Consider the following 21,938-nt stretch of genomic DNA (forward strand, 5'->3'; position numbering starts at 1 on the left):
TATTCATAAATGCCTGCTTCGTATCCAGGAAGCCTCTTTGGTGTTTCTCTTTTCTAGGTGCCCAGGAAATGTTGACTAGGTAACAAATCTCAGCCCGTTGTTTCTTCCCTTCCCACAGGAGCACATTTACAAGCTGATGAAGAGCGACAGCTATGCACGTTTCCTCCGTTCTAACGCTTACCAAGACTTGTTGCTGGCAAAGAAGAAGGTATCTGTCGGGAAGGACATGCTTGCGTCTCTGAGCACTTCTTGACTCCTGCCTGCTGCTTGCTGCTGTGTGAACATGGAAATTAAGTTATTTGGGGGGGCTTCTTGCTGACTGAAAGCACTTCTCTCTTCCTTTCTCCTTGAAGCTCCATGTTTGGCATCCCTATAAACAGCAGTCAATGTGAGGAAGACCTACTCTGAGCATCCTCTGTGAGGATCATGTGAACTAGAAGCTGCCTAGTTCTGAGCCTGGTCATTGGGAAGGGGCAAATGGCTTGACTGCCAAAGGGTCAGGGTTCAATCCCTGGTGGGACTGGGAAAGACCCCCTTTCTGAAATCCTAGAGAGGTGTATTGTCAGTCTCTGTGGACAATGCTGAGCTCTATGGACCAATGGTCAGACTCGGTATAAGGCAGTTTCCTAGGCTCATACATCAATGGAGCACATTGGCTGTCTGCCCGATCCTCTTTTCTCAACTCTTCTACCTCAGGGTCAAATGACAAAATACACTTGATGCACAATGCGCAGCTACTCTTTTCTTATTTGCAGCCCTGGAGGACCCTGATGTTGCTGGCACTGTTCAGCTCATCCCTCCCTAGGAGCAACACAGCTATGGGGATTAGTTCAAAAGTTCTAAAGGCACTAAGTTCTAAAGGCACTAAGTTCTCATTGCCTCCCCTCCCCACCCTTTGCAGTTCTAATATCAATCCAGCGGAGGGGGCACACCTGCAATTAAGTAAGGGGAGGACACCTGGAGACACAGCTGCATGCTAGGGAGGAGGTGTAATGTGTAGTTTGACCCTGAGGACCTTTAACTGGAGATGTGAGAGCTTGACCCTGGGACCTAGCATGGGATCCACCGTGGAGTTACAGCTCCTCCACAAGGATCTCTCAAACTAAACATAAAGCATTAAAATCCCGTTCTAAACTCCTTCAGGACAAATATGTGATCTTGTGTAACGTTACCTATGAATCTCTTTATTTTTCATAACCATGGCAGTAACTAATGATTGCGGAAAGTAGCACAAAACCCTCTTCCATTTAGTGTCTTATGTCAAGCCTCGTAGCTTTTCTCGTAAGGGATGCCTTGCATGGAGACTTCCTCATGATTTCTTATCGGCTCCCCTCCCCTCCTGTTTTACCTGCACTTTCCTGTATGTGGTTTCTCCCCTCCCACTTTTTTCCATTCAGTTTTAAACTAATTACAGTAAGACTGGGAACTCCTCAAAAGCGACACACCTTTCCATTCCTTTCTGCCTTTTTGGTTATCTGCATGCCCATTATCAGCAATATGTTTTCCATCCAGGTCAAAATAACAAAAGGTTTCTTGTTGCGCTGATAATCACCTGATTATCCTGGCAAAGGAACAAGGGTGGGGAGCAGAGGTAGTTTTATCTCCATTTGTGGCTGTGTTTAAACGTCTTTCAGAAGCTCCTCCACCCAGAACCATGTTGGATAGACATATGAGAGAATTCCCCACTTCTCTCATTCACCCTTGACCTTCAAGACACTTTGTGCAGAGTTTTCCCAGCTTCTGCAGCTTGGGTTTACTGCCGTTTCCTATTGCTTTGCTCTTTGCTGTCTCCATACTGCTGGGGCTTCCATATGCTGCCAAATTAAAGTTAGCCTCCACTGCAGCTCCAATGTGCCCTCGATGATTAGAATGGATTTCCCACAATCCAGCAGTCCCTTCTGTGTTCAGGAGCTCAGAGGCACAGCTGGAGTTACTGAGCAAAGCCTTCACACTTTCTGTTAGTGTGGCGACGACCTCTCATGCACTGTGGAGACAACTAGATGGGATCGAATGTGTTGGAACAATTGGGCGAAAACTGTTGTACTCTGAAGCAGCCCTCACTTAGCTCCAAGAGTGCACCAGGTATTTTCCAGAACCATATTTTCCGTGCTGTCTGCCATTGCGAATGCTGTATAGAGGCAACAGACCAAATAAGAGGTTCTCTTTTACCAGGCATTGACTTCAGGCAGGTTTTAGTGGCATAAGTTGAAATGGGGGAATGCAGGTACTATGGTAAGGTCCTAGTTGCTCTGTGTAGTTTTCTTGTTTGTCTTCAGACTGGTGGGTTGCTGCCACACATGGATTGTGGGTTTGATGGGTTAGTGTTTTGAGAGGCCTTCTTTAAAGTTCACCTTCCTTTTAGTGTATGCTTCAGGGTGCAAAGTGACTACCTATGAGCATCGTTCTGCTGCTTCTGTTGGAATCTTGCCAGATGATGCAAAGCATCAGATTTTATTTAAGGTATACACATAGCCCTGGTCCGGATCTTGAGTTGGTGCCACAGATTCCTCTAGTAGTCTGGTCCCAGAAGGGGTAGCCTTCTTAAATAACTGAACTGTGGGTGCTGGGTGATCAATCACCTGTAGTGGTTTTCTTTTTCTTTTTTCAGATGTAGGGTTTTGTACCCAAGTGCTTTCAGGGGATCAAGTAACTGAAGTACGGTTGGTTGGTTGGTTGGTTGGTTGGTTTGCTTGCTTTGTTTTTTAAAGAAAATGAAATAATTAATGGGATTGTAAAAGGTTGTTTCAGGAGGATGTAAGCTTTGCTGGAGTTCTGTTTCAGTTTCAAAACTAGAAAGGGTATATAAGCTTCGCTGCTGCAAAAGGACAGCAAGAAGTGTTTAGTCACTTAAAAAAACGAGTCCAAAACAGCTTTGGAAACAAAGTGAGCTCTGTAAAGCAAAGCATCCCGAAGGAAAGCTATAAGGATGTGTTGATGCAAAGTGTTCTTCAGCTGGAATGCGCAGGGGCACAACCCTGTCTCTGAGTCCTGACTGACTAGGAAGATGGCTGGTTGCAACACTGGGAGGCAGCATTAACTGAGCTACCTCACAGTTGTTAGGGCAATGCCTGCCCTGCTCTCTAAGAGTTGATGAGGGAAACATCTAATGCAGGCATGTTCAGAGTCCATTTCGGGGGTCTAATCCGGACCACCGGTCAACAACAACTCCAGCTCCAACTCTAAAAAAGCTCAAAAACGTCAATCCTAAAAAAAGCTGGTTGGCCCTTTGGTCGTCCCCCACGGCCCTTCATTTAATCAAATCTGACCCTCTTTGAAAAATGTTTGGACACCACTGACTAATGTATATTTTTAAGAGTGAGAGTAAAGTGTACATTTTGTTTTAATCCAGAAAAAGTGTGCATCAGCAGGCAAAGAACTATAGTCATTACCTCTTATTTCAAATTTCATGGTAATATAACACTATTTCATTGTCCCATGATAACAACCATTGATCATATCATTTTTCATCCCTCTATCTAAACATGAATGTTTGTTAAAGGTAAAGGTAAAGGGACCCCTGACCATTAGATCCAGTCGCGGACTCTGGGGTTGCGGCGCTCATCTCGCTTTATTGGCCGAGGGAGCAGACAGCTTCCGGGTCATGTGGCTAGCATGACCAAGCCGCTTCTGGCGAACCAGAGCAGCGCACGGAAACGCTGTTTACCTTCTCACCGGAGTGGTACCTATTTATCTACTTGCACTTTGACGTGCTTTCAAACTGCTAGGTTGGCAGGAACAGGGACTGAGCAACGGGAGCTCACCCTGTTGCGGGGATTCGAACCTCCGACCTTCTGATCGGCAAGTCCTAGGCTCAGTGGTTTAACCCACAGCGCCACCCACGTCCCTTTGAATGTTTGTTAAAGGTAAAGGTAAAGATACCCCTGCCCGTACGGGCCAGTCGTGTCCGACTCTAGGGTTGTACGCCCATCTCACTTAAGAGGCCGGGGGCTAGCGCTGTCCGGAGACACTTCCGGGTCACGTGGCCAGTGTGATGGAGCTGCTCTGGCGAGCCTGCACCAGCGCAGCACACGGAAACGCAATTTACCTTCCCGCTATAAAGCGGTACCTATTTATCTACTTGCACTTAAGAGTCCTTTCGAACTGCTAGGTGGGCAGGAGCTGGGACCGAATGACGGGAGCTCACCCCGCCGCAGGGATTCGAACCACCGACCATACGATCGGCAAGTCCTAGGCACTGGGGTTTTACCCACAGCGTCACCCGTGTCCCTGAATGTTTGTTAAAGGTACCCCTGCCCGTACGGGCCAGTCTTGACAGACTCTAGGGTTGTGCACCCATCTCACTCAAAGAGGCCAAGGGCCAGCGCTGTCCGAAGACACTTCCGGGTCACGTGGCCAGCGTGACATCGCTGCTCTGGCGAGCCAGAGCCGCACACGGAAACGCCGTTTACCTTCCCGCTAGTAAGCGGTCCCTATTTATCTACTTGCACCCAGGGGTGCTTTCGAACTGCTAGGTTGGCAGGCGCTGGGACCAAACAGCGGGAGCGCACCCCGCCGCGGGGATTCGAACTGCCGACCTTTCGATCGGCAAGCCCTAGGCACTGAGGCTTTAACCCACAGCGCCACCCGCGTCCCTAAAATGTTTGTTAGTATCAGCTAAATTTGCTCTGATGGGTTTTATGTTGGCCCCATGGTGGGGTTTCATTGCTGTTGTAACCTAGGACTAAGGCTGCATCCACACCATACATTTAAAGCACATGGCTTTCCCCAAACAATCCTGGGAGCTGTAGTTCATTTTCACAGAACTACAGTTCTTCTTATATATATAAAAAGATTGTATTAAGACTTTTCATAATACATTACAATAAAAAAACAAACTAAACAAAAACAAAAAGAAGAAGAGAAAAATACAAAGTCCTCTCTCATGGGTAGATTTTTAACCCTTGTTTCACAAAGAAAGATTTGGACCCTCCCATCTCTTACCTGGGAGCTCCCCTTTCTCTTCCCCTGCCACTCTGGAAGAGGTTCCCTGCCTCTCACATCAGCCAGCCATTACCTTCACCAGCATCGAATCCCCTCATTGACCCAGAGAACAACAACAGCAACAACTAGAACAAAACAGAAGCAAGAGCAAAGCAAAAAAGGAAAGCAAAAAAGTAATACAGGAATGAGAAAGCAATACAAGAATAAAAAATGAAGATCAGGAAAAAGAGAAAAATGAAAAATAAATAAAAAGGACTTCCAACTATCCCTCTGTCAATTGTACATACAAGAGTTCTTTAAAGTATTCAAAATGTTTACCCCAGGGTGGTATCCAACTGTTCCTCCTCCTGCTAGGTGATGTTTTTCCCAGTCTTCAACTCCTGGCATCTCAAGTACAGAATTACAATTCTCAGCACTGCTAAGAAACTACAGTTCCCAAGATTTGGCTGGGGGGAGGAGTCATGTACTTCAAATATATGGTGCATATGCAGCCTACCATCAAGCTGAATGGGGTGGCTGCCTCCAGCAGTTGAGTTTGGTTGTCCTGAAAAGGCAGAAAATGGATAAATAAAATAGCTTTTATTGTTGTGTTTTAACGCCAGGTAGTACAAAAGCACGTCAAAGTGCAAGTAGATAAATAGGTACCGCTCCGGCGGGAAGGTAAACGGCGTTTCCGTGCACTGCTCTGGTTCGCCAGAAACGGCTTAGTCATGCTGGCCACATGACCTGGAAGCTGTACGCCGGCTCCCTTGGCCAATAAAGTGAGATGAGCGCTGCAACCCCAGAGTCGGTCACGACTGGACCTAATGGTCAGGGGTCCCTTTACCTTTACTTAGTAGGAGAGAGAAGTTGTGAGGTTTTCTGCATCAGGCGCCAAAATAACTTGGCCAGCCTCTGGAGTCCTGTGCACCTTAACTTGGGGCGGGGGGGGGGGGGAGGTCATTTGCTGCTCTGCAGCAAAATGACTTGGATGTGAAATCCTTCAGGAATGACACATCCTGGCACTAGGTCTTGTATTCGAAGAACTAGATATTTGGGGGCTGGAGGAGGAACAATCATGTAGTGTGGTTAAAGCAAAGCCAGGGGAAAGAATGCAGATACAGTAAACCTATGGACCCACATTTTCTCATCCCCTTGCAGCTAACTGGAATGAGCGCTTTCCTTATCAAAGCATTTTTACTTTACATAGCTATGCCCAACTCTTTGCTACAACAATGGGTTGATTTGTTCTCTTGTGGCAACTGCCCTCCCCCCACAAGCCTTTTTGTTTTTGTTTTTGCATGTTTGAAAACTGCATAAGCCAGCCCCTGCATATTTGTATGTGCTGAATTCTGCATTTACAGAACTTAATGAGTGGAAATGTTAACATGCTGCCGCAGACAGTTAGGTTAGGTTTGTAATTATTCTCCCTGCTTTAAGAGGGACACACAGAACGCTCCAATTAAATTCATCAAGGTTTACGAAACTGTCCCCAGAATGTTCACTTTTAGTGGACTCAAGCAAGCAACAAAGTCACCCACAAGTTATCATCTGAGCATACTTCGTTAGGCAGGAATACTGTTGATAACAAAATGCACACTTATCCTTTTTTTGATCTGTGTAAATCTATTTGTCATACTTGCAGTGCAATGCTATGCATACTTACGTGGAATTTACGTTCCCCTATGTTCTAGCAAGTGTGTTTAGGATTGCAGCCTCAGAATAGCCTCGCTCTGGTGTGATGGCTTAGCAGGGAATGTCAACATGAGCAGGGAGGTGTGGGAGCTTGCATGTTCACCCCACCCCTAAGGCCCCCACATGCATCAGCTCCACTTACTCCACCCACAACCTTCCCACAATGCACTCGGAGTCCTATTCATGAACAAGCACTCTGATAGCAGAGGGGCTTCCTGATTGCAGGAAGGCGTCTAAAAACATATTTAGTCTAGCATGCCTGGAAACCCCCTCCAGACTTTCCTGCTCAGTTTAGGAAGGTTGGGGTAGGGCAGGACATTGGGGAATTGCCCTGCCTACATGTCGCTTGTATTGGCATTTCCTTTTCAGGCATAATGCCTAAGCAAGGCTTATGTCTATACTACCTGTCCGTTTTCAGAATGCTTGATGTGCAATATTTCAGCCATCCTCACAAGAACCTGGTAAGGTAGGCCAGAATTATTGTTCCCATGCTGCAGATGGAAAGAGGAGATACTGGTGAGGAAACCCACTGTTTGCCTAATGCAAGCTAATAATTCTGTGTCTCAGTTTGAACTGGAAATGTCAGAGCACACACCCTTTGCTTCATCATTACATAGGCTCTGAACTGATTTGGTCTCAATCTCTTTCAGCACAAGAAAAGGCATATAATAGGTTGCATTCATTGCTGTTCCCCCTTGAACTGATGGAAGGTTATTTGACGCAGCAGAGGCTTCAGTTAGCACAACAGGAAGGAAAACAATTTTCACCACTTCCCTCTCCCCCTGCAGACTGTGCACGCCCCCCCACCCACCCACCCAAAAAAAATCTGCTCCAGGTGGTTAGGAGCAGTGTTGTGAGGCAGAGGGGTTTTTGGTTTTGCAGAAAATTCAATTTTATACATTCATTCATAACAATGGATTAATGCAAAGTGCAAATAAACATTAGTTAGGTTTTTAACTTTGTTTACTAAATACCTGTAAAATAAACTAACTACATTAAATAGCTCTCTGGGGCATCATACAGTATTCTGTTGCAACCTGAACATTTCCCAATGAACATTTTCTGATGCAAATTACCCTAATCTGCATAGGAAGGTTTTCCAGACAACTTTCCCAGAAAACCCACATCCCTGTTTGGGGGACGCTTTGGAATAAGCATGGGAGGTGGCACAAGATGCTGCAGGGAGAAGAGGGAATTAGCCAAAATAAGCTCCCTCCTTATTTTGGAAATCTCCACTTTCATCATCTCCTATTAAACACCATTGGATGCAACCCATTCAGGGATCTAGAACCAGCTGTGGTTTAATGCAATTCTATTAATTTCCCAAAATCTATACTTACGAAGCTGCCTAATGCTCAGTCAGACCATCCAACTCAGTGTTATCCTCACTGAGGGGCAGCAGTTCTCTAGAGATTCAGGCAGGAGTCTTTCCAAGGCCTTCCTGGAGATGCCAAGGACTGAACCCAAGTCTTTCTTAATTCAAAACATGTGCTCTACCACTGAACGATAGCCCCTCCCCACTGTGCTATGTTGGCCCCAAATAAGAAGGCCAAGAGACATCCCTTTGGTTCATCAGGGCGCAGATAAGCATCATTGTGCAACTTGAGCTGTGCACATCATCCCATAGCTGTCAACTTACAGATTTGAAAATAAGGGACCAGCAGCCGAAATAAGGGACCTGCGGCCTCACCTGTTCCAGGCACTCCAGTCTTCCTGTCCTCCTGCAGTCTGGTCAAACTCATGCTGGTAGCTTTGAGAACACTGTCCAACCAACTTTGTAACCAGAGGTTCAACTGAATAGAATCTGAATCACATGCACCACAAGGCCTATGCAGCCTCAACTTAAGATGGCTCCCTGGCCTGGCTTTGCACTGCAAAGTTTGCAGCAGTATGTGGAACAAAATGGCGTCCAGCATACAAAACCCCTCTCAGCTTGCATTAACTAGCCACACACAAGGCATGCAAGCTCCACCCCCCCCCAGTCGTTCTTAAACTTCTTATTGGGTGAGCAACACAGCCAAGCAACACAGTTGGAGCCTCCCTCCTCCCTGGCTGGGAGGGAGGGAGGGAGAGGAGCTGCTTCCTTTGAAATTTAAGGGACATCATTTAAGGGACATCCATCAATAAGGGACAGCAGCGGGACATGGCGCTGGAATAAGGGACTGTCCCTTCAAATAAGGGATACTTGACAGCTATGCATCATCCACAAGGCCATGGGCTGCACTTTCAGGGCCCTGCTTTCAATACAGGGTCTTTCTGAACTGGTGTTTTGCAACAATTGTTAAAATAGGATATGGAACGCCTTTAGTCTCCCAAAGCAAGACACTTCAGAAAGCCCCGGAAGAAAATCTGTATATTTTAAGATTCTCTGATCCCAAACCTCAGCTTTTCTTAATTATGGATACCTAGAGGTCCCACTTGCAAAGAAGAAGCTTTTCTTTTCTTTTTTAAAAAAGGTCTTGCTCTACTCTTTGATGCTGAATGCAAGGCAATTTGAAGACCATTCAGAAAAGGTTCAGAGTTCAATTCCTCACATCGAGGCCTAAAATATTTTATTTACAGACATCTTTTCTAATAATTGCTGTGCTAAACTACCAATGCAAAGGTCATCTCAATGCATTCTTTAATTGAGCATTTAATCTCAAGCGCCAGAAATTTTGCCATTAAGATTCTATTTTGGTGTACATGGAAAACTACCAGAACCAGATGAAAAGAAGTTGAAGGAAAGGCCTTAGTTCAGGGGTGGAGCATCTGCATAGCAGCAGACACAATGTCCCGGGTTCAACCCCCAGCATATCCAGATGATACTCCTCTTAAATGGTCAGGCTGCTTCCTGTGTAGCACAGCCCTAAGAAGCCTTTATACTGAAGCATCTTAATTTTTTCTTGTGCTCATAGGTTTTGCTGGTGTTGACAGTAGTTCCCATTTTTTCTCCTTGCTTCTTGTGATATGTTTTGACCTGAAAGATGTGTTTCTTCCTGTTTGTACGGCTGGCTATATGTTAATGCCTAGTATCTGATTAATCCCTGCACTCCAGGCATAGCAAACCTGTGACCTTTTGAGATGTCATTGGATTCCAGCTCCTGCCTTCCTCAGTCAGTATGGCCAAAGGTCAGGGATGTTGGGAGTTATAGTCCAACAACGTCTTTAGCACCAAAGGTTTCCCATCCCTGACATAAAGGGTTCACCAGATTCTCCCTTGCCTGCTCCTACAGACTAGTATTGAATCCATCAGCCCCAGCCACCATCTGGAGGGCCAGAGCTTCCTCATCCCTATTCTAGGCAGATTCTTGAAGCAATCTTTTATCACCCGCTTTCACTGCTCTTCCATCTGCTCGCAGATCTGATCTGTAAGTCACAAGCACTGATTTTTTCTTTTGTATTCCAGAGGAGTAGAATTGGTTGTGCTGAAAGTTCTCCAAAGAACTTGACCCTTTGCCATCACTCTTCTCCCTTCCATGCCCCCATGCAGCACCATCTGACAGGAAGTTTTCCATTACAGAAACATTCACTTGCAAAGCAGAGTGTTTAGTACCATTGTGCAAAGCGCTGCTCTTTAGATAACTTCCCAATGTTCCTAACTCCCTTCAGCAAAAGTGTCCTTTTACTAGAAAGGATTTCCCTTTCTTCCTTTGCTTAGAAGGGTGGCAGGTCTGCTGTTTTTCTCTGATTTCTTGACACTTCATTTTAAAAGAAAGTGCAGATTTAATAAAACCACCAAACACTTTCATAATCACATGTCTCTGTTACTTCCCAACCACAAGTGAACTGGAGGTAAGGTAGCCCCCCCCCCCCGCCCCCGATGATGTGCTGATTGTTCCCCCACCACCACCACCATTTAATCCCTTTATTCAACAAAATGGCAGGCTTGCTAGCAAAATTACCTCTTCTTTCATAGTTCCTAGGATTTGTCCTATGCCAAATGAATCACATTACTTTGGAGAACAGCAACATGCCCAACATGTTGGTGGCTTTCTTGTTATGATGAAATTATATTATTTATATGCTCTAGCAGATAATTAATTTGTTTTTTCAACAACAACAACCACCACCACCCCATCATAGTCTCATCTTGGTGCCCCCCCCCCTGCCCCCAAAGCCATGTGCAGAAGCTGGCCAATCCTGGTGGCTGAGACTTTCTACCAACACTGGCAATGGGATGACTTCAACCCAACACACCTGAGGGCAGCAGGGCAAGCCAGCTCTGTCTCCCAACATCTTGCTGCTGCTCTCCATCCGCTACCCCTGTCTAATGGCAGGGTTGGCCCTGGTCTCATCCTTGCTCTCTTGCATCTGCATATTTTAGGATAAGATAAATTGGTGGTGGACAGTCCTGTTTATTATGGAAACTTGCCTGCCATTACTGTCCTTCTCACTTAAGAGATTCATGATAAACCTACAAGGAACCCTAGGGTTCCTCATAGCACAGTCTAAAAACCACTGTGCTATAGCCATTGTATATGTTGCGTCTCACCCGTGTGTAGAGCTATACAACAGGATAATAAAGCTATAAGTAGGTCAGTCTTGAATGATACTGGCCCTGATCCAGTCACAAGTGGTTCATGGTCCCGTAAGGCAATGCATCACCATTCAAATTAAAAGACACATCCAACATGCAGGGGTGATGAGATCAAGTGTGTTTCCATGGGTGGCTCCATGTTGGATAGGGGCAATGACCTTTTTTAGTACCATATTGGTTCATTTTATAAAACCAATTAGCCTATCCTGAATGGTAGGAGACCACCGTGTGCTGATTGGGAAAGTTTAGGCTCTATCCTGAACCACAGAAGGGAAAGCTCAGGGATTGATTGATTGAATTATTGAAAAGACAGATGCAGAATGCATCATTACGTATCTTTCTCTTGAGCTATGAAAGTTTGGACTAGAGCTACCTCCAGAGCCGCATTTTAAGCACGGAACACAGGATACTTCCCAATGGGAGAAGCTACCAGAATATTACAATACAAAAGTTAGTTGCTTTGCTCTTGCAAATTGTAGCTGCCATGTTTTGAGATGTTTTCTCTTTCTTCTTTTCTTTTGCTAATGTTTTTAGATCAAAATTTAAGCTGAAGGGATTCTTTTTTTTTTCTTTTCTTTTCTTTTTCAGTAGTTTTTCCTTCCTAACTTTTTTTTCCCCTTCTAAAGCCCGAGAATGAGCAAGGTCGTAGAACTTCTCTAGAAAAGTTCACTCGCAGCGTGGTAAGTTCATTTTGCTTTTGCTTTTCTTTCTTTTCCCCACCTTCTCTTCAGCATTTTCTTTTACTTCAGAAATTATTTTATTAAGTTTTACACCTCCTGTGTAGTTTACTCCTGTACAATAAAAAGGTAGAATTTCATGATATGCAGATTTCGGCCAGTGAAGGTACCCCAGTCTAACGTAAGCAGAATGCTCCCCACAAGGCTCTAGGTTTAAGAGATGTTTAATGAATTTGTTTCAAACTAGTTGCCCAATAAAGGACAAGTTACAATTTTCATTCATAAAAGTGCATGCAGATTCTGAACTCAGGCTCAAAAATCCATTACAGTTCTGTTGATCTAACATGGGCCTCTAAAATATCTTGGAATGGTCAGCTATGATTGAATAATGTCAGCTATCCTATGCAAAGATGCGTGAGACTAGTTCCATGAGCCTGATAGTATTTCATTAAAAAGTACTTTTTCCTCATGCAGCAGCACATGGCAAATTGCTTTTGAAACGGAAGAGAGCTTTAAAAGTAATTTGTGATGTGCCTTTAGTGGTTGGCAATTCAAAGAAGAAGAAGAGGACAAAATAAATCCAGACTAGCAAAAGTGTGAGCTTAAGCTGCTCTTTGAACCTGGCTGTAGAATAGAATGTATAACATTTCCTCAACCATTCATGAGAACCATAAGAAGAGCCCTGCAGGATCCAACAAAGGCCTATCTTGTCCAACATTCTGTGACCAACCACAAGCTTCTGAGCGTGATAGCCCTCTCCCCAGAAACAGATACTCATGCTTGCCTCTGATCCTGGATGTAGCATACAGCCATCATGACTAGTAGCCAACGACAAACTTATTCTCCATGTAATCCCCTTCCAAAGGCATCTAAGCTAGAGGCTACTAAGTCTTCTCTTTTCAGTCACTTAAGTGGAAGACCTTAGGTGGATCAGAGGTGGATCTTGAGGTAGAGTCTGAAGCTTCTTTCGTTCATACCAGCAACCACTAATTTCCTTTTTAACTTTTTTGACCACATGGGCTTCATACTCAGGTATGAATGCATGAGTGAAAAAGAAGCAAAGTGGGAACCTGTGCCAAGTTCCTATTGCTGTTCCACAATTTCACTGCCTGGATATTATTCTATGGAGAAGTCCTCGCCGCATTATGAATCACAGAGGACTTAACAGCAACCCCACATCTGTTTTCAATTTAGGCTACACATACTGTTTCCCATTTCCCCAAACAGTAGAAAGTTCCAGGGACAGCTGCTGTAGTATCGTATTCTTTAGAAGGGAGAGAATGCTGGAGGTGATTGTCGATTTCTGAACTATGTGTTTATTTACAAATACACCATCTGACTGTGGAGGAAGGAGACAAACACCCAGACAGCTAGAGCAAGCCTTTAAACCAGCTTCCGTTTCCCAAAAGCAAATAGCAGGCCTTGAAAACCCACCAGCCAGTTGCAGAGATACTCAGAGGAATTTTATCTCCACTATCTGCATCCTAGCTGCCTCACTTCCCAGTCCCCTTGCAAGCAAGTGACGTGTGTCCTTGCTAGTAATCAACCACCCAAAGCCATTGAAGAAACATCTTGTAAGTCATTACTCTCCATACAGGAAAAATATTTAGCTGTGAGCTAAATAGGGGGAAATAATTTTCTGATTTGATAGCCATTACAGTTACAGCTGTGTTCTTTCATTGCCAGATTTCCCTTGAAATTAGCAAAGATGATGCAGCTGAACGATAACGAAAAACATTTGTACTCCTTTGGTTCTCTTTGGTGCCCTAGTGGGCTTCTGCCTTCTAACTTGCCTTCACGATCCTCTCCCTCATTTGCCCACATGGCTGCTCAGCCTGTTGGCTGTGGAGATGTACAGTATGTGGCCTTGTTTGCACCTACCCAGGTTGTGCTTAGGCAGCACCACAAAATCATTGCTGACCTCAAGGGGGTCCCCAAGGCCAGTCAGATTAAATGGCAGTTGAGGCAAATGAAGCTGACAGCAGTAAAGACAACGAAGAAAGAGTCTTGAGAAGAACACACCAAAACATGGAAAACACTTTTCAATACACTTTTGGAAGCATGAATAAGGCAAGCAGTTCCAGATTAGTCATAATAATAATAATAATAATAATAATAATAATAATAATAATAATTTATTATTTATACCCCGCCCATCTGGCTGGGCTTCCCCAGCCACTCTGGGCGGCTTCCAAAAAAATATTAAAATACTGTAATACATCAAACATTAAAAGCTTCCCTAAATTAGCTGCCTTAATTGCTTTCTAATTGCAAATGCCACCATGTGAAACAGGGAGGGGGAAGCTGTGGCCCCCCAGATGTTGCTGGTCTACATCTTTCCATCTTCCTTAACCATCAGCCATGCTGGCTGTCTAACAAAGTTTCCATCTCAGTTGTAGAATAATGGATAAGGCTCCTTACTTGCTTTTGCTTCTCCTTTAATTGTTTACATTCCCTCCCTTTTTATTTCTACTGAGGACAGAACTACACAATATATGTTCTTCCTTTTTTTTAAAAAAAAAGTTGCTCTCCCTCACATCCCACCACCTTTTGTGTCATGCAGCCACTGAGCTTGCCATTTGAAGGGAAAGGTTGGTATGGGAAGAATGTGACTTCTGCTTTCCTGCTGAAAAATCACACATACCCTGAAGTTGTTCCTACCCTTGACGGAGAAAATATATGTCTGTCTTCCCCTTCAAATCTCAGCTTCAGTGGATAACAGTGTTCAAAAGAAACGAGTAGAAATGGCCACAACGAACCTGTTCCATGAGATTTGAGCTTGGCTGTCTGTCTCTTAATAGAAGTCTTCTGAACTGTTCTTTAGTGTGGAACGTCCGTGGTTCAGGCAGGTGACCCTTTGGATTCTTGCCTTTTCTTTCTTCAGCTAGCTTTTAATGCATCTTCGATTTCCACCACAGCCTTTCTGCACAGCAGCAAAGAAGCAGATTCAGAAATGGGTTCCAGAAAACCAACTGCTTTTCATGCACGCACAGAAAAAAAGAGTATTTTTTTTTCTAAGCTCAGTTGGTACTGTAGTGACTATGACATTAAAAACATAGATGCTAAATCAGAACAAAGACCTATCTGGTCCAGAATCCCATTGCCCACAGTGGCCATCAAAAGCCTACAGGAAGCCCTTGAACAGGATGTGAAGTTTATCCTGTTGTCTATTCTGAATCTTCTAGCATTCATGTTAATTGGATGACCTCATGTTGTAGTATTACTGGGGGGGGGGGGGGGGGGGAGGACTCCCTATCCATGTTCTCTGTACCATGCATAATTTTCTGCACCACTCTCATCTCCCCTCCTTACCTTTTTTTCCTCCAAGACTAAGATGGACCATCTCTTTCCTCTTTCCTCCTTGATAATTGCCCTTTGATTGACCCGTGATGGCAGTGTATCCTGCCTTGCAAACCCATCCCACTTCACTGGCTGGGGGGCAATGGCAAGACAGGGGAAATCCCACTGGAGGCTTCTCTGAGAAGCTGTTTCGGCATCCCATGCGCTGAGGACCCCAGGAAATGGTGCCCGAGTCCTTAGTTCAGATGTCAGTCACTCTGGACTGGGATATTGCCCAGAGTCTTGTCTCTCCTACACAGAATATGTGAGGTTTGTTACTTTTTCTCTCTGATCCTGCATGTTGAAGGGACAAATGCCTCCTACAGCCAAAACACATTTTGCAAGGATTAGCTTTTCTTTTCTAATGAACCACTGCCAGCGCCTCACCATGGCTGAAGGGCATTTAAAACTAAATAGCTCTATCTTGTTTAAGAACCATTGCTGGCTCCTAAGAAAGGCTTTGAATGTTTGCTCACTAGGAAAGCTTCCCAAACGGCATGAAACAGACTCATGTACACTCGATTGCTTTGAATGCAAAAAGGAATGTACTAAATGGTGTCTTTCAGTTTTTCTGTTATTTTATATATGCAGTGTAATGGATTTTCAAATCAGTAGTGGGTGCATATAATCAGGACTGGAGGAAAGTGCTGAAGGCACTTTAGTATTAATATTCTCTTTACTGACCCTGGTGAGTTTGAGCAATCACACCTGACATGCAGTTAACACACAGCAGTTCATTTAATTGGGGTGGTGGAGCAGGAGCTGGGGAAACAAGGAAAACTGCAGCTTCCTTGGGGTGTCACAAAAGATCTGGGCCCAAAGTACAACAGCGCAGGCTTCTACATTTACCGGCCAACAGGAGGCCTGCACAGTTTCAAGACTGTTTGGCCTTCTTCTCAGAGTCTTTCCCACAGAACTACCTTGCCTAGCAACAATCCCAGGGCTACCTGTTTCCAAATCACTAGACTGACTCTTATTCGTCTCCAAGTCCCCACTGGGGCTTCCCCAGGCCCCACAGAGCTGCTCTCAGGCTGCAGTCTTTTTTCTGTCTTTCTCTGCTTTCCCACCTTCTAGGTCATGGCAGGAGGTGCTGGGAAATGTATCCCCAAACTTGTGAGGGCAGTGGCGGGGGGGGGGCTGACATTGCACATGTGATGTCATGCGCATGACTTCAGGACTTTGGGAGGTGCCAGGGGCGGAGCCAAATGCAGTGGCCACATGACTCAATGGCTGGCAGCTCCTCCTCTGTCTCCTCTTGGCACCATCAGCAGCTTCAACCCTCCTTCCCCTCTGCGGCAGGAGGAGAAAGAAGAAGCTGGCTGCCCCACGCATGCCACATTTGGTGATTGGCAGGCCCTGGCTCCACTCCCCAAAATATAGGGGGAGGCCAGAAGGGCCCGGTCCCTAGGAGCCAGTGCCCCTGCTCCACAGTCCTACAATTCAGGAGGAAAACTGCATACAAAACTGTTATATTAGGAGAAATACACACTAAAACAATGGCAGAAGCATTTGCAAAGTGATGCAGAAAGGTGGTGAGCTGAAGATTGGGGAAATGAGAAACTGAGGGGAAACCCAAACTGATAGGTTCATCCATCCCTTACTGCAACAGACTTAATGTTTCACGGAGGTCTTGCATGCAAAAGTTAGGAGTTGAGGTGTACTTGGATGTTACCACAGCGCTGCTGTGTGTCTCTCTGTGCCCTGATCTTTGTAACCCCTCTAGATAAGGACGGTGTGTGATTTTCATCAGGACACTACAAGAAAGGGGGGAAGACGTGAAGCTGGCACAGTTTTAGTCTCTTGTAGCAGAGGCATCAAAACAGTGTTTACATTGCACAAGTAAGTTGGATGTTCTCCATCATGCCTGCAAGTACACCTGTAATACTAATATGAAGAGCTGCCCTTAAGGGAGGACACACAAAGAGGCTGTTTTTCAATGAGAGAGGGGACAGCTGTGTCTGCATGCTTGGTAGGCAGCACTCCAGATAGCAGGGGTGCCTAATCTGTGGCCCTCCAGATGTTGGAGTTATGCTCCTATCATCTCTTGACAGCCATTGGTCTTGCTGGCTGGGGGACAGTTTTCATTCAAAATGTGGAGGGCCGCAGTTAGCCATTCCTGACATACAGTCACTGCATTTGTCATAGTGACTGTGCATGTACACCATCAGAAAATTTACCTTCTTATAGCAAGAGCAGTTAGATGCAGCTGGAAATGAAAGGACTGGGCAGTCAGATAGTTACTATGCAATCTCCAGGCGCCGATAGGGTAAGTGTGACATGCCTGTACTTAGTGAGTTGACATTTGTACATCCAGATTGTGATTCTTCATCTAGGTAAACGTGTAATTTCCCTGGAAATAGTATTCAAGACATATGTTTTTGACTTTTTAAGAAAGAGAATCTATATAAGGCTTCATTTTTATGTTGTTACCCATTATTTGTTATATGCATGCTAAATCGATTCTTCTTTTGATCTCTTTTCATCTGTGTAGATTTTATGTTCTCTTGACATTACTTTTCTTTACTGTTGCTTTTTTTAAAAAAAAACTTACTTAAGCATTTAACTTTGTTTCTTTTCTTAATTTATGTTACCCTTCTTATGTTTATGGTGTGTATCATTTCTCCCCCAGCAAATGCTAATAAAAGGCTGTTTATAAAAGGATATGGTCCTTAAGATCTTTAAAAGAATTATGCATTGAAAACACATGGAGATTTTGGGGGTGTCCTATGAAAAATCCTGGTTCAATAAGAAATGGTTATGCATGCCCTGTGTTTTTTAGGATTTGTTGTCAGTGCAGATTCTGAGAGGCCTAATGCACCACATGGCCTGAATTAAGGAATATTGTAGCTGTAGGTATAAGCCCCCAGAAACACAGCCTCTTTATTTCCCTGTATTGTCATTGTGGGGAAAGTTTACAGTCTCTTAAGAGGCTGGGTGCCTTCTGCGTAGCTGAGAGGAATCTAATATTCAATGCGAGTAGAGTTGATCAATCAGGGAGGGGGAGTTATTAGTATAAGAGCTTTTTGCTCTCTGTAGCACTGGTTGAAGTACAGGAGACATCGTGTGCTATCAATGCCAGTTGCTATGTGGCCTCCTGCCTGAGGAGATGTTAAGGGACATCATGCCCCTTACAGCCGTTTCCCAGGGTATTGAAGAATAGCAGTGTTGGAAGAGTTCCTCTTGTGGATCAGAAGTGGAAGCAGAGAGCAGGAATAAATGGACAGTTTTCCCAGTGCAGGGATGTAGAAAGTGGAATCTCCCACAAGGATTGGTCATGAGACCTGTGCTATTTAACTTGAGTCGTGAAAATTAATATATATTGTGAAGAGCTCCAAAAGGAGCTCTCCAAACCGAGTTGATGGGTGGTAAAGTGGCAAATGCAATTCAGTGAAAACAAGTATAAATCTATGCATGTTAGAGGGGGGGAAATCTTAATTTCACACATGCTCATGGTGACATGATAGGCATTTAGCAAATTATGGATGTTCATGAATGTGGAGCTTGCCTTCATGGTAGTACGCTGTCCACTCGTGCCTGTGTGCACAAGTTTAGGTCCTCTAAGAGTTTGGGCTTGTCACTGGTTCCTTTTAGTGGCTATACCATGCTTCCTTTCAGCAGGACCACGGAGGGCTGAGTAATTCATGTTGGCAATTGGAGTTTGATGTATTATAGGATGACACTCTGATTCCCCTCGCCAAATATAAGACCCAGTGGATAGACACTACCAGTGTGTGAGATTGTGGACGAGACAGCTGATCACAGGAAATTAAATCTGTTCAGTCATTTTAAATTTCTGGGGGTTTAATATAAGTTTTTTATTCTGTGTGGTGCATATTTGAGAGCCATTTTGAGACCTGGATATATTTTTTTAAAACAGGATATAATTTGAAAAAACAAATACAATAAAACCTGGGGCAAGGAGGGAGGCACATAGCTCACAGCTGCTTTCAGAAAGTCAAGTCCCTATTTCAGGATTTCAAAGTCCAGCATCCTGCCTGCAACACACAAAGACTGAGGCTGCCAATAGTCATGTAACAACTCTTTGAAAGCTTCCTCCATTGAGGCCTGTAGTCAGATGGGGAAGCAAATCCCCTACATCTTGCCAACACAGTTGAGCTCAGTGCTACCACCCTGCTGCTGCAGCTGCTTAGAAATAAGAGGAAGCAGGGAGATGGTAATGCTGAAGTTAACGTTCCAAAAGGGGCTAAATTAGTCTACGTATTACAGAAGACACTTCTGCTCTACCTTTGACCTTCAGTTTAACTTTGATCCTGTGCTAAGCACCGTTGAGACAGTTCAGTGTTTGAGAAGTTAACTAATAAATGAGATTGTTCCTCTTCTCATTTCTGCTTCTTCTGTGAGTACCCATTTCTGTGAATATCTGGAGGTTTCAGGAATAGTATTCCCCTTGTGATTAGAGGCACCACACAACTGTGCTTTTTAAAGCCTGCAATCTAGCTCCTGGGAAGGAAGGGCACGTCAGTTGCTCATCTTGTCCTCAGAGAAAGCCCCCAAAATATTCCTACCAGAGGCAGAGTGGCAATTGGCTCCACTTGCCTCAAAAGTCAAGGCGGATAGTACTGAAGGCCTAAATATTTTGACACCTGGGGCAGAAAATTATACAGGTGCCTCTCCCTGGGAGCAAAAATACAACAATAATAAATTAGCTTATAATTTGCTGCCCTTTTATGAAATCCAAAGCCAGGAGCCAGAGACTCTCTAGGGATAAAGTCAGCCCTGGCAGACCTACCTTCAGCTTCCTTCAGGACCCTGAAAATAGCAATGGTACTGGAATCATGTTCAGGAGAGGATGCCCATTCCAGGTGTCTAAAGACAACTTTATCAGACAGGGCATGGACAACATCAGGGAGGCCTCTGCCATAGAGTGCTCCTACATGCACACAGATTAGGTCTTTGTTTGTTTGTTTGTTTGTTTGTTATAATCCAGACAGATCCATTTAGATTAGGAATAGCCAATGGATGCCCTCTAGATGCTGTTGGATTGCAGCACCAAAGCACCATGGATGATGGAAGTTATAATCCCACAACCTCTGGAGGACATCACAGAATCTACTCTTCATTTAGATGGGTAACCAACCAGAGGTGTCTGGAAAAGGAAATTTATAAGTAGTGGCAGAGTTGAAATCATGGATGCCTCCTCGCTCTTTTTGATAGTTCCCAAGAAGCTTAAGTTGCAATCCTATATCTATTTACCTGTGAGTGAACTCTATTGAACACATTGGGATTTATTTCTGAGGCGGCGCACATCTAATTGTTCTGTTAGAGAGGCAAAAGCCACATGGGAGTAGCGAGGATTTATATGGGGGCGGCGGCAGAACTGAGCTATCTGAGACGTGATTAGTCAGTTATTTTTATTTACTTGATTGGGAGGGGCAGATGCCCCCCCCTCCCTGCCTTCCCTTGGCTAGGCCCATGAAAAGCCTTTCTCAACTTCAAATGGGTGCAAGAAATTCAGGAGGAGCCCTCCAAACAACAGCATGTTGATCCACACAGATAGCTGTGGGCAGAACTTCCACATTCAGTTTGCAAATAGATCTAGTGACTGCAAGCAAGTGAAGAAAAGAAGACTATGAGTTAAACCACAGAAATGAATGATAAAGCATGTTATGGATTTTTCTGATCAGGGTGAACATGACCTACTGTATTCTGAGAAATCTGTTGCATTCTTTTGGCACACATTCTGTTATTTTGCATGCACCACTGGCTGCATAAACAAATAAACAAAGCTAAAAAGTAAAAGAAACAGCCGTAATTTGCATCACAACCTCAGAATAGTAGCTCTGGGAAGAATGCCTTGAGATAACTCTGGAATTTTATCATGTGGATGCCCAGGTAGGTACTCATTGTGGAATTACACGATCATGCAGCTTTAAAGTTGCATCTATCACGTAATTCCAAATGTCAGCTGTTCATCAATTTTGAACATGTGGGGTACTTGCAGCTGCCGTTAAGATTGGTATGAAAGTGCTTGGTTTACCTTCCAGTTGGGGCTTGGCCAGTATCTATGTATGCAGGATTGGGATGCAAATGTAATATAAATTGGGCACGGGCACACTATAAGCTTATTGAACCAAGGAATTCAGAGAAAAGAGGAATTTCAACATCAGTAGGTTGGAAAGAGTATCTCTTCTCAACCAAGGGAAGGACTAACGGTCGCCAATAAAGGTTAAATATAAACATCTTTGTGCTTGTTGCTTAAGCAACCACCAATTAGATCAATATGGTGCTGCTCAGCAAAATAGCCTTGGATTTTTGTAAAACATTATACACTTGCCGTTTCTAACGATGCAAAAACACACTCGCACACATACAGGCACAACCAGATTGCCCTGAGCATCTGGGCAAAGCTGAGAACAGTTCTAATGTATTTGTAAGTGTATAGCAGGACTCTTTGCCACACCAGTACAACAAAGCCAGGATTAAACAGGAGGCTTATTTTGCAGCCAAGTAGGACCCTTTGGCAGGGAAAAGATGTGGTGGGATTAACTATACTTACCTAGCCTAATCCACCAGCTGGGATGTGCTCAGCGACCAGCTCTCCAGCAGTCCTTGCAACTATTTGAAGTGTGCTGAACCAGCAAGTTTGGCACCTGGGGTTTTTATCACCTGAAAGAGCCACAGCATAAGAAAGGTGTCCTCCTGGCCCCCATACAGCCCATCTGGTGCCATCCTGATCTACAGCATGGCCTTCTGGCTGGAACCGATGGGAGATGTAGTCCCAAACATGAGGTCACCATGGCCTTGCTTGGTGGGGCTGATGGGAGTTG

General features: G+C 44.5%; 1 protein-coding gene across 7 annotated transcripts in view; it reads left to right on the forward strand.

Moving 5' to 3' along the window:
• The window catches only part of RGS6 (regulator of G protein signaling 6), a 223,789-nt gene that overhangs the window by 185,983 nt on the left and 15,868 nt on the right, over positions 1 to 21,938 (forward strand). For 2 of the 7 annotated variants that reach the window (XR_014501878.1, XM_083398814.1), the window contains exons 16-17: positions 119 to 208; positions 11,761 to 11,814. Coding sequence is in view for 4 of the 7 variants with exons in the window: in XM_083398814.1 (XP_083254940.1) it covers positions 119 to 208; positions 11,761 to 11,814 (144 nt within the window). In the remaining 3 variants the exon portion in view is untranslated. The other 5 variants (XR_014501879.1, XM_083398815.1, XM_083398812.1 and 2 more) reach the window with 4 other exon arrangements.

The sequence above is a fragment of the Podarcis tiliguerta genome (genome assembly GCF_965153285.1).
Source record: "Podarcis tiliguerta genome assembly, chromosome: 1".
NCBI classification, from domain to species: Eukaryota; Metazoa; Chordata; class Lepidosauria; order Squamata; family Lacertidae; genus Podarcis; species Podarcis tiliguerta.